At 34.7% G+C, this 13,849-nt stretch overlaps 1 protein-coding gene across 3 annotated transcripts in view; it reads left to right on the forward strand.

Annotated features, from left to right (window-relative positions):
• ABCG2 (ATP binding cassette subfamily G member 2 (Junior blood group)) overlaps positions 1-13,849 on the forward strand; it is a 76,602-nt gene that overhangs the window by 14,417 nt on the left and 48,336 nt on the right. For 2 of the 3 annotated variants that reach the window (XM_031943950.1, XM_012552955.3), the window contains exon 3: positions 10,049-10,277. In XM_031943950.1, the coding sequence (XP_031799810.1) occupies positions 10,069-10,277 (209 nt within the window). In that variant the 5' untranslated portion in view covers positions 10,049-10,068. Of the gene's footprint in view, positions 1-1,742; positions 2,028-10,048; positions 10,278-13,849 lie in introns of those variants that run through there. The other variant, XM_031943949.1, reaches the window with a different exon arrangement.

The raw sequence follows: 13,849 nt of genomic DNA on the forward strand, positions 1-13,849 counted from the left end.
GTATTTTATTGGTTCTTCCCATGTTACATTGGTAAATATACATACATACACACATATACACACACACACATATATATACATGTATATGTATCACCTCTCTTTTCAATTTAAAGTTCTACTGATTAGATTTGCAAAATTCCAGGCAAAAATAATTTTATAGTTTTAGTTGAACTTCATCCCTGATTAAGTATCATATGCTTTTATTTTTGTTCCAGAAGTATTCTAAGCTGTGCTATTTTTATTTGTTTCATCATGTGTTTATTGCTGCCCTTTTAATATATCACTTTCAGTTCTTAATATATCCCAATGGGGTGGAGAAGTTCAGCAGAACCAACCAGCTTATCAACTCTGTGTGGAAAATAGGTATTGATCTTTTTTTTTAAATTAAAGCTTTTTATTTTTAAAAACATATGGACAATTTTTCAACATTAGCCCTTGCAAAACCTTGTGTTCCAATTTTCTCCCTCTTCCCCCACATCTTCCCCTAGATGGCAAGTAGTCCAATACATGTTAAACATAGTAGAAATATATGTTAAATCCAATATATGCATATAAATTTATACAGTTATCGTGCCACACAAGAAAAATCAAATCAAATCAAACCATTAAAAAAAGAAAGAAGCAAAATAAAATGCAAGCAAACAACAAAAAGAGTGAAAATTCTATGTGGTGAACCACTCAGTTCCCACAGTTCTCTCTCTGGGTGTAGAGGATTCTCTTTATCATTGAACAATTGGAACTGGTTTGAATCATCTCATTATTGAAGAGAGCCATGTCTGTCAGACTTGATCATTGTATAATCTTGTTGCTATGTATAATGACCTCATGGTTCTACTCATTTCACTCAGCATCAGTTCATGTAAGTCTCTCCAGGTCTTTCTGAAATCATGGATAGGTATTGATCTTATAACCAGAAAGTTTTAAAAAGGAGTGGTTTTGGAAGGGAAAGAGAATTGTTTTAGATATATCAAATTTGAGGTGCCTATAAGATATCCATCTAAAAGTAGTTCAGTAGACAAACTGATAACGGTGCTGGAGCTTAGGAAAGAGAGAAGGATTAATTATATAAGACTGGCAATTAATGGATTAGAAATGATCATTAAGTCCATAGATTTTTATTTCTCTTTTTTTTTCCTTTCCATTTGGGAGGGATAGCAAGGAGATGAGATCCCTAGTTGTTGTCTCCCTCATCCCCACCCTCACCCCCACCTACACCCCACATAGAAAAGAGGCTCATTGAAGCATTTTCTAAAATGATAAAGAATCATAAAGAAATGATAAAGAATCTGAGGGAATCCCATAGGCAATCAGGATAGTTTTGAAGTAAGATGCAATAGAGATTTACAATTTCATGTATAGTTCTCTTTTTTCTGTTGTGTTCGTGTATTTGTAAATGTTTATTTTATTTGGGCTTTAAGTTCAAAATAAAAATAAAATAAATGGAATGGAAGCCCACTTTGTTTACATTAGAGGAAATTTATCTCATGATTCTTGCTGCTGTCATATCTGCTTCTAGTTAATGGCTCCTATAGATTGCTTAGTGCTCGAACCCGACAGCCAAAGTCTACTAGGGGAAAACCAGAAAGTCAGTTTGGTAAACTCATTATATCATCTTATAGACAGCTTTATCTCAGTTAACTTCAACCTCCTTCTCCTTAATTATACCTCACAAAGTCTTTTTCTGTGACTCTTATAGGCGGGGCTTGATGACTTGGTGATATAAGTGGGGTTTCCATAGTAAACTGTTCACAATGCATTTGGGGTATTTTTTGTTAAATATTAACATTTTCAATTAAAAAAAAAAAAAAACCCTGATAAGAGACTGAATGAAGACCTGAATTAGAGGAGTGGCGCTGTGAGTAGAGAGAAGAGATAAATGCAAGAGTTCACTTATGGAGGCAAAGGACAAGCTTAGCAGCTGATTGGGTGAAAAGTTGAAGGAGAGGGAAGAAGTCAAGTATGAGATAGCACACTTGGGGTGCAGGAAAGTGGTATCCTCAACAGAAATCAAGAAGCTTGATGGGGCAGTAAGTTTAAAATGAATGATAAAATTAGTTCTTTTAATATATCCAAAATAGGACATGCAGGCAGAGAAACAATTTGTCACCCAAGAGAGTTCTGGAGAAAGATCAGGGCTGAATTTGAAAGTCATCTATGTAGAAATGGTCATCAAACCAATAGAAATGATCTGGTGGGAAAATCGATCATATGAGTTCAAGTCCCCACATTGCTACTTATAGATTGACATATTCACTGTCTCTTGTTTTATTCCATAATTAAGAATAAAATAAATTTTTCAAAGAAGAGTTTATAGTCACGAAAGAAATGCTTTGGGGGACATCTCCACTTAGAGGCTGTACACGAGTAATTTCCCTACAAAAGAGACTAAGAAAGAATATATTATGGTAGAAAAAAATTTAAGAGAGTGTAGATATACTGACGAAGAGTCTAAATGGTAAATGACTTTAAAAAATAAGTGTGTTTTATGGATAAAATTGTTGATGTAGTTTAAGGAGTATCTGCTTTGATTAAAAAAAATTTTTTTTTAAAGATTCCTGGGTAAGGTTACAAAGATAGCATCATCATTCATTTTGTCATTCATTGCGTCATTCAAAGGCAAGCCAATAAGACAACTGTACAACATGCTACAGAATGTCATTGATATCATTAATTTATTAAAACAGACTTTTAAATTGTAGGCTCTTTATAGTTTCTTATAATAAAATAGTGAGACTAAATATTTTGTATCAAATAGAAACTTCGTCTATTTTATAGTTTAATACTTAAAAGAATTGTCATATTTAAAAATCATAATATTGTTAATATAGTTTTTGTACATAATTATACATTTTCTTTTACAAAATAAGTGTTAAAATAATATCCCGTGACTGTCAGTCATGGTATCTAGCAGATGTTTTTGAAAGCATAAACATAATTAGTCTTTATAGGATAAAGGTAATGTTTTAATGACGAGTGAGAAAGTACAATAATCCTCTGATAAGAATCATCAGAAAAGACATAAAACAGGGAGAAGCACCAAAGGTAATTCACCATAGAGCTATCTAAGAATCCTGTTCAAAGTGGGATCACAAGGTACTCTTATGTGCAGGTGTCATTATGCTGATTACAGTAAGTCTTCTGGAAGAGATCTGTAATCATTCAAAGATCAAAACAGTCATATACAGAAAAGATCAAGTGGATAAAGCATTGTCTAGATTTGGAATGAACACCCTCTGGACCACACACACACAAGTTTTTATACACACACACACACACACACACACACACACATACACACACACACAGAAATTTCTATATCTGCATTATCTATAGATACATATCTATGTATCTATAGCTCCCTCACTACTTCCTTTCCTTTCTTCCTCTCTTTCCATTTCTGAGCAAAAACCACCCAGAGGAAAACCATGAGAGGGCCAGACAGGTGGGGGCCAGACATGGACTCAGGCAGAACAGTGGACACATGGACCGACCAAGAAAAGATACATGGTACTCCAGTATGTATGGACAAGAGACACATGTAGATGCCAGACCCATTTATAAATGGGCAGAGCAGGACAAAAGTCTCCTTTCTCAATGCTGGAGGTCTCAAGTCAAGCCTTGATTCTGAACCTGCAGCAATGGAAGAAATTTTTTCTTCACATCCATGAGGCTATTCTCTGCCTCAATTTTAAGCTGTTGTTGAAGCCTTTTTAAGCTCGGAGGAAAAAAGTGAGGCTGGTAACTTTGCACAGCCCTCCCTCATTTAAATCGAACTCCTTTGCCTATCATAGCATCTTTTGAGAACAGCAACACAGACTTAAAGAGTTTGTAATACATTCCTTGACCCTCCTCTCCCCAACAACCATCAGCACAGTTTTACTACGCCTTTTATTTACATTCATCCACATACTGCGTCTGCCACAAGACCCCTTCTTCCCTCAACTCTTATCTTTCCCTCCTGCTTCCATCCATCTTCAATTCCATTCTTAATTTGATTTTCCTAAAGCACAGGTCCGACCATGTCAGTAAACTCCAGTGTTTTCCTTTGGTTTTCAAAAGCATTCCAACCATGCTCTTAACTCCTTACATACTGCTCACATAGTGTCACCCACCACCTTCTTTTTTTCACCTTTACACTTGGGTATTCCCTACACCTGGGATGTCCTCTCATCTCATTCTCTTTGTATCACTGGCTTTTGTTCTTTTTGTTCCAAACACAGCTCTAGTAGCACCTTCTTTAGGAGGCTTTTCATTATATCTCAAAGTGAGATATAGACCTTGTATTTACTTTATTTACTGGGATCCTTCCCATTTTTTCCCCCTGGTTTTTGTACCCTCCGTATCTGGTGTTTATTCTATAACTATTGAATTGAATTAGAGAGTTGAATGTGAAAGATTTTATCTGCAAGAAAACTTGAGATCTTTGGCAGCTTGTCAGGTGGAAAGAATACACTATTTTGTCCAAGGTAGAAAAAGAGACCTCAGATAACTAAGTGGGAGATGAGCCTTCTTTTAAGTTATTTTTCCTCTAATTATCCTTCATTCTCCCCTTCCCTTCTATACACACACAAATTGTAGGTGTATATGGATATGTATTCTTCTAATTCAGATGAGAGTAAGGTTGAAGTGTCAGCTATTTCCCCAAACTCGCCCTCCTCCATTCCCACTTTTTTCCCCCTTTAAGAGTAAGATATTACAGAGTAACTTCCAGGACTTTTTCTTATTAGATTGATTTCCTGTGATGATTGGGCATAGAGAGTCACATGATTTATCATTACTCTGTATAAAGTATAATCCTTGTTTATCTTGCTATTTGTCATTGTTTATTCATCTTTGTTCATTCATATTTACTAGTTTATATTTCCTTTAACCTCTGTATTTGAATTTCATAGTCCTCTATTTCATAAAAGGTTTATTTTTTCCTCAGTAATTTTTCTGATTGTTATTTTTAGTTGTAAATTCATATCCTTTGCTTTGTAGAATATTATATTCTAAATTCTCTGCTTCTTTATAGGGGTGGCTTGTGTGGGTCTGATTTTTGACTCTTCAGTACTTGAATTCTTTCTACTTGCTTTCAGCATTTTTTCTTTGGTCTGACAGTTTGGGGTTTTGATTATAATGTTCCTGGGAATTTTCACTTTGATGTTTCAGTAAGTGAATGATAATTTTTTTTTTCAATTTCTACTTTCCCCTCTAGTTCTAAGAATCTGGATCTCTCTTTTTTAATATCTTGGACTAGGATGACTCAGCTTTTTTACCCCCTTTTTTGGCCATAGCTTTCAGATACTCTTACTCATTCTAAAAATTGTATTCTGTTTTCCAGGTTAGTTTTTAATGTGAGATGCCTTATATTCTATTTTCTCAACCTTTAATTTGTGTGAATATTTCTTTATTTCATAGAGTTATCAGCTCTGATTTGATCCCTTCTGATTTTTAGGAATGTGTTGGCTTGGGACAGTTTTGTACCTTTTTCCAATGCGTCTTGCAGAGCTCTCATTTTTCAATTTTTCTCCCTCATGCTCTCATTTAATTTATAAACATTTTTAAACTCTTCAAAAACAATCTAGTTTCATTTCTTCCAGGAATGCTAGTTGAGTTTGTGGCCATGTTCTGTAATTCTCTGAGGTTGTATTGGTAGCTGGTTAGGAGTCATTCTTCCAGGTTACTTTGAATTAGATTGTCAATTTCTTGAGGGTAGTTTGTCTTTTTTGTATCTTTAGCATTTAACATAGTGCCTAGCAACATAGTAGGCACTTAATGAGTGCTTATTAACAAAGGATTTTTTAAAAAAATAATTATAACTTTTTATTGACAGAACCCATGCCTTTATAATTTTTTTTTACATTATCCCTTGCACTCACTTCTGTTCCGACTTTTCCCCCTTTCATCCCCTCCCCCAGATGGCAAGCAGTCCTATACATAAACTGATTTTAAATTTGTTATTAAGCCTGGGCTCTGCCACACTTGAAGAGGAAGTCTTGATTGATTCTGTTGTTGCTGTGTTAATCCAGAATCTTAGGATCAGGCTGGGGAACCCACAATTAGTATGATCCAAGGCAAAATTTGCTTGCTGTATCCCTATGTTCCGAGTTTTGCAAGTTCCTGAATTTGGTCAGAACAAGAGTAGACACTGCTAGAGATTCGGCCCCTACGGGCTGGCCAGGGAGCTATACTGGTTTGGAACCACAGAAGTTCCAACTTCCTTTTGGTCTGGACCTTCCGGCTTTGGTGCTTCCTCTGCAAGAAGCTGAAACTGAGACTCTGCTCTGTCCCTGGGGTCTATTTGCTCTACCCTTAATGATGTGTTGTTGCCTTTGTGTTTCACCTGAACTTTGTTGGCTTTTCACAGTGCTGAGTGTGACACTGACATAATTGTGTGCCTTTGCTCCTGCTTTATTGGCTCTACACAATAGTAGAGCCAATAAAGCAGGAGCAAAGGAAAGGGCCCAATAAAGCAGGAGCAAGGGCACATGATGATGTCAATACCATAAATTGCCCTTTGTATTTCACCTGAACTTTGTTGGCCTTTCACATTGCTTTTCACATCTTTGCTTCCGTATCATTTCTTATATGCATCTCGACAATTTTTTTACATTCAGTATTTCCTTGGTTTTTCATTTATTGTAAAATTTGAATCTTAAAATTTTTTTGTTTTTTCCCCCAAAATTTCCCTATCCATTGAATGCTTACATAGAACTTTTTTGCAGTTTTTTTCCCCTGTATCACACAAGTTCCACCCCTACAATATTTTTTCCCTTTGTCTCTTTTCCTCTCCACTTCTACAGCCACCACCCTAATTCTACTTCTGATCATCTCTCCCTTGGATTATTGAAATAGCATATCATTCTCCTTGACTCGTGTGTAATCTACCTTCCATAAGACTGACAGTATGATAATTTTATTTATTTATTTATTTTTTTAAATTTAATAGCCTTTTATTTACAGGATATAAACATGGGTAACTTTACAGCATTAACAATTGCCAAACCTCTTGTTCCAATTTTTTCACCTCTTACCCCCCCCCCTCCCCTAGATGGCAGGATGACCAGTAGATGTTAAATATATTAAAATATAACTTAGATACACAATAAGTATACCCGACCAAAACGTTATTTTGCTGTAGAAAAAGAATCAGACTCTGAAATATTGTACAATTAGCTTGTGAAGAAAATCAAAAATGCAGGTGGGCATAAATATAGGGATTGGGAATTCAATGTAATGGTTTTTAGTCATCTCCCAGAGTTCTTTTTCTGGGCATGGCTGGTTCAGTTCATTACTGCTCCATTAGAAATGATTTGGTTGATCTCGTTGCTGAGGATGGCCTGATCCATCAGAACTGGTCATCATATAGTATTGTTGTTGAAGTATATAATGATCTCCTGGTCCTGCTCATTTCACTCAGCATCAGTTCATGTAACAGTATGATAATTTTAAAGCCCAATTCTATCTCAAGAATTTACAATGGATAATTTTTCCCTGTAGGATCAGATATAAATTCCTCTTTTTGGCATTTAGAGTCCAAATTTCCACTTGACTCTCACCTACCTTTTCATCCATTGTTTCTTGTACACAATAATCTTTCTTAAGACTTTATACAGACCGCTTCCTGTGTTTGGAATGTTCCCTTTTAACTGCCACTCTAATTAGTTTGATGATGCCTTACTTATAAATCTGACATACTTCTATGTACGTGTCTCTGAATAGAATGTAAATTATTTCACTTTTGTTTTTGGTCTCCCCTTATTATTAACCACAGGAGAGCAACAAACAGGGTCGTGATTTTCAAATTTCATTGCTTGGGGAGCCTTTTATACATATCCTCCAAAAGGCTGCATACATCTCATTCATTTCAGGTGGACTTTCATGATAGTTCATATTTATATAATTTATATTTTATTTATATTTATATTTAAATTTATTTAATATATTATTTAATTATTTTTATATATTTATTTAATATATTTAATTTATATTTAAATTTATATTTCAAATTATTTTTCCTTTGAGATCAGTGTTGTTTTCTTCATTTTGCAGAAAAAGAAATGGAAACTCTAAAGAGGTTAGGTGATTTGTTTAAGCTCAGACTTCAGGGGAAAAGCTTCTTGATCCCAGCTGTGCTGTATACTCTGCTTATTGAGATGCCTCCATAACCCTCAGTAAGGAATTGAAATATGGAAGGTCAGAGATGATGATAGATTGAGAGTTGGATAGGACTTTAATGGCTCATATTTTATACAGGAAGAAACTAATTTAGAGAGGTTAAGTGAATTGTTCAAGGTCACTCAATTAATAATTGGCAAAGTTTTGAATTAAATCTAAGGCCTCCGAAGTTAAAATTGATTATTTTTTTTTACCACTGAGCTTTCTTAAAGTATTGTAGAATAGATAAAAATATATTTGTCAGTGAAAGCAAAAGTCTGTAGCCCCTGTAGATCTCCCAAATCTTACTATTTCATCAGAGAACAAAAGATTAATTTATTTTTATAGTTGGGTGCAAGGTCAATTATTGTCTTTTTTTTTTTATTTAATAGCCTTTTATTTACAGGATATATGCATGGGTAACTTTACAGCATTAACAATTGCCAAACCTCTTATTCCAATTTTTCACCTCTTACCCCCCCACCCCCTCCCCTAGATGGCAGGATGACCAGTAGATGTTAAATATATTAAAATATAAATTAGATACACAATAAGTATACATGACCAAACCGTTATTTTGCTGTACAAAAAGAATCAGACTCTGAAATATTGTACAATTAGCTTGTGAAGGAAATCAAAAATGCAGGTGTGCATAAATATAGGGATTGGGAATTCAATGTAATGGTTTTTAGTCATCTCCCAGAGTTCTTTCTCTGGGCGTAGCTGGTTCAGTTCATTACTGCTCCATTGGAAATGATTTGGTTGATCTCATTGCTGAGGATGGCCAGGTCCATCAGAACTGGTCATCATATAGTATTGTTGTTGAAGTATTTAATGATCTCCTGGTCCTGCTCATTTCACTCAGCATCAGTTCGTGTAAGTCTCTCCAGGCCTTTCTGAAATCATCCTGTTGGTCATTTCTTACAGAACAGTAATATTCCATAATATTCATATACCACAATTTATTCAGCCATTCTCCAACTGATGGACATCCATTCAGTTTCCAGTTTCTAGCCACTACAAAAAGGGCTGCCACAAACATTCGTGCACATACAGGTCCCTTTCCCTTCTTTATAATCTCTTTGGGATATAATCCCAGTAGTAACACTGCTGGATCAAAGGGTATGCACAGTTTGATAACTTTTTGAGCATAGTTCCAAACTACTCTCCAAAATGGTTGGATTCGTTCACAACTCCACCAACAATGCATCAATGTCCCAGTTTTCCCGCATCCCCTCCAACAATCATCATTATTTTTTCCTGTCATCTTAGCCAATCTGACAGGTGTGTAGTGGTATCTTAGAGTTGTCTTAATTTGCATTTCTCTGATTAATAATGACTTGGAGCATCTTTTCATATGACTAGAAATAGTTTCAATTTCTTCATCTGAGAATTGTCTGTTCATATCCTTTGACCATTTTTCAATTGGAGAATGGCTTGATTTTTTATAAATTAGAGTTAATTCTCTATATATTTTGGAAATGAGGCCTTTATCAGAACCTTTGACTGTAAAAATATTTTCCCAGTTTATTGCTTCCCTTCTAATCTTGTCTGCATTAGTTTTGTTTGTACAAAAACTTTTCAGTTTGGTATAATAGAAATTTTCTATTTTGTGATCAGTAATGATCTCTAGTTCTGCTTTGGTCATAAAGAAGGTCAATTATTGTCATCTATTATTTCCTATTAGGTAAAAATCTTTCACTTAATTATTTGTTTTTAATTGTGTAAATGGCAGTAGTCCTTTATGTGGTCACTCATATTTTGAAAGAGGGTACAATAAATTGGTTCATTGAAAACAGGTCTCTTTCACCAAAGTGAAATTTTGTTCATTTTATCTTATTTTTGGTACTTTTACTTGGTGGTTTTTTGATGAGATCATGATTTTGGATACTTTTTCTTTTAAATCTAGAGACAGACAAAGACTGCAAAATGTCAACAGATATTCAAGTCATGGTTCCGATGTCACAAACAAGCATGAATGGCCCAGATGAGAATATTATATTAGGGACTCTCACAGAAATAAAAAAGCAACCAGAGACTGTGTTGAGTTTTCATAACATCTGCTATCAAGTGAAAGTGAAGACAGGCTTTATAGGTTGTCGGAAGATCGTTAAGAAAGAAATTCTCAAGGATGTCAAGTAAGTCCATAAGTCCATGTTATTACATTTGAGGGTTGGTTACAAGCCGCTTAGTTTTTCCTTGTTACTTGACCACATCACTCCAATTTTTATTTGGATTTTATTTTTATAAATAAAATATTTATATAAATATTTTATATTAATATAATAATTAATATGAATGTTAATTATTAAATATATTTAATATAAATATAAATATAATTTATTTTATTTTATTTTATTTGCCAATTTTGGCATTTTCTGTAATTGATCCCCATATTTATAACTCTGTACTTCTTGATCTCCATCTTTTGGTTTTTCTGGTTTCCTTCAAGTGTCAGATAAATGATTACATGTATATATCATATTTACACATATGTCTGTATGCTCCTTGGGGGCAGGAACTTTTTTTTTTTACATCTTTATCTACCTGTCACATAATAGGAACTTAACTGTTTGCTGACCGATTTACATTTGTAACAACTTTTGTAAATCACTGGCACTGTGCTGAACATTAGGGTTAAATAAAAGTCTGTCCCCAAAGGGGCAATAATGAGTAAGAGAATATGTAAATAATTGGTGGTCATTTCTGAGGGACAGGCTTAGCAGCTGGGGAGATCAGGAAAAATCTCCCCAAAAGGCATTTGAGGTAAGCCTTGAAGTGGTGGGGCATAAGGGAGGGGACACTTTGTAGGACCTGTCCAAGATGAAATGAGAAATTGGATGCAAGAGCCCAATGTCAGTGATGCTCTCTTTACTGACCAATTTTGTTTTATATATAGAAATAACTAAATGGTCCATGGAGAGTGGGGTTCATTTGCATTGTCCTGACATAGTAAGATTGGAATATCTGTTTTTTCATTTATCAACATGTGATTGTGTTCAGGGGGAGACATTATTCTCTCTTAAAACATGAGGTAAACAGCTTTGCAGAGAGCTCCAGAGAGTCCAAGGGTTGGTAGAAATGGACTGAGTCTTTATTATTCAAGATGAGAAGGTGGCTAGGGCCTCAATCAGAGTGGGTAGAGTTAGAGGACAGATGATAGAGGTAGAGGTATAGTGATGGCAGAATTGATAAGATATGACGGCTCATTCCATTCCAGTGGAAATGTTATGAAGTTCAACTGAGAATGTAGAACAGTGCAAATCTTAATGATTTCATTTCCTGAGCTGTCTTCTACCTTTTTGATTATGTCAAGAAAGGTTTGTAGACTAAGATGGAGGGGAGGAGGGGAAGGCTGTCCTGGTAAATATTCAGTAGCTTAGCTTTGTGGGGAGAAAATATTTTGCACACACTTTAAATTGTGATTTGCATTATTAAAAAATTTTAAAGTCTAGATCAAGGATTTACTTTATCAGTCATAGTCATCAAGCTATGATTAAAGTGGGCCAGACCCTCTGCCTATTTTTATGACCAGGAAGCTAAAAATAGTTTTTAATTTTTACTATGCTTAGAAGTTCTTAGTTCACAGGTTGTATCAAAACAAGAGACTAGATCGATACTTTAATACCCCAATTTATGATTGCCAAATTGTGAAGTGTAACTACTCACACTGAAAACTTAATGGTTTTGGGAGTTACTTAGATAATATATCCATATAAAAAGCATACTGGTGTCTTTGACCTGCTTTCAGTTCTCTGAAAAGTTCCCTCATTGACATCTCTGACATTCTGTCCTTAGCCTCATTTCTGGTTTTACCTAATTTGATTGCATTTGTGATTGTGATTGTGAAAAAAGGAACCTTTTTTCCTTTGATGCTCATTCCTTCTGTAAATCTTTTTTTTTTTTTTAACATTCATTTTACACAATTTTTAGTTTTTCTTTCTTCCTCCCCTATCTGTAAAATATTAGGCAATTTGCCCCTTCTTGTAAAACTTGTATCAGAATGAGAGGGAAAAAAATAGTTATTGAGTCCATTAGTTCTTCTCTTACTCTGTGAATAGCATTTTCCTTTATGAACCCTTTGTATTTGTCTATCCTGGGATGAGAGAATTCAAAACTATAATCACCTTTAAAAGAATTACTTAAATGCTAATTAAGAGGTATTAGGAAACTAAAGGGGAATATTTATTCAAGACAATTACCTGCAGCTTTTTAGCTTTAGCTCACTTATTGTAAAGTTTCAAGTCTAAATGGACTTCCTTCTCCAGGTTACTCCATCTTTCTTCTGTGGAAATCCTAGTCATGTCCCTGAGGTTAAAATTTCCCTATAAAACCACTTGCAATTGCAAGTGTGGGTCAGCCCACCAGAGCATTCTGCCTTGTGGTGTCATTTCCCTTCCGTGACATGATATCTCTCCTAACCACTGTGCTTTCCGACCCCACTTCTCTCTACAGCTAACTCTTTCAGGATGCTGAGTCCCCAGCCTGCCAGCCAAGGACATGCCCCAATCCTTTCTATTGAGAAATTGTGAGTTCCACTGAGGAACTTATAACTCACATTTATAAGAAATCCAGTGATTTGTGTTCCATGGCTGGAAGTCCAATGAGCCTATTCAGCATTCAAATTGGGGTTTTGTGTCCCCAACTCCCATATCTGGGGCCATCTATCACCCCAGCCATTTGTGTCCCTAGTAATAACAGTAAGTATCCTTTCACAAATAAAAATGCCTATAACAACAACAAAAATACTGAAAAAAAAAAGATATATGCATCTAGCAACAGATGACTAGGCCAAATACTCAGTAGCTACTTATTTAGGATATAATGCCCACATATTTTCAGATAGGAAACTGTAAGATCTTAGATCTACTGAATATTGGCCCTGATTATTGAAATTTTCTGTAAGAGGAAAAAGCACAGACACTTACTAAGGTTTTATAAGAAATAATTATGTTACATTATTGGAACTGATAATCTCTACTAATCCATACTTAAATATAGTTTGTTCCAGTGTTATTCTACATTCCTTTTTATAGTAGCAGAGCCCAAGGGGGAAAGCTTCCATTCATTCCAATTGGTGTCATTTCAAACATCATCTGAATATTTTAGAGCCAGACTTCCCTCCCTCTGGAGACACTCCTCAATACCTTCTTATTTATCTTTAGACATATTACACATCTTTCAGATAACAATTTGTTCTGCAATTACACATATCCCTATACACCAAATTTTCTTGCTTTTACTTTTGTTAAAGAGAAAAAGCAAGACAAACTTTAATATTCTAAATAGCTTTGTACTAAATTCCAAAACAATTTATATAACACTTATCTAGCTGGGCTGACAAAATGTTAAAGCATAGCTGATACAATTATTACAAATGACCCAATATACAATTTAGCAAGCAAACATAGCAGCTTAAATATATTTCATCTATTTAGGATATATACATGTTATCCTTTTTAATCAAATCTAATAAAGACTTAAATTTCTAATAAATACTTCAATATCAGTGCATATTTTCCAAAATCTTAAACCAAAATAAACACTTTCACAATTTTAGGACTCCCTAGTTAAGAGTAATTCTTATAAAAATTTCAGAATCAGAGTTCTATTTTAAACATATACACACACAGCCCTAAACTTTAAGATGGCTGATAAAATGCCCTTTTGAATCTGTCCATAGGGCTTTAAGAAATTGTTAGACTTTAGG

The sequence above is a fragment of the Sarcophilus harrisii genome, chromosome 6, assembly GCF_902635505.1.
Source record: "Sarcophilus harrisii chromosome 6, mSarHar1.11, whole genome shotgun sequence".
In the NCBI taxonomy this organism is placed as follows: Eukaryota; Metazoa; Chordata; class Mammalia; order Dasyuromorphia; family Dasyuridae; genus Sarcophilus; species Sarcophilus harrisii.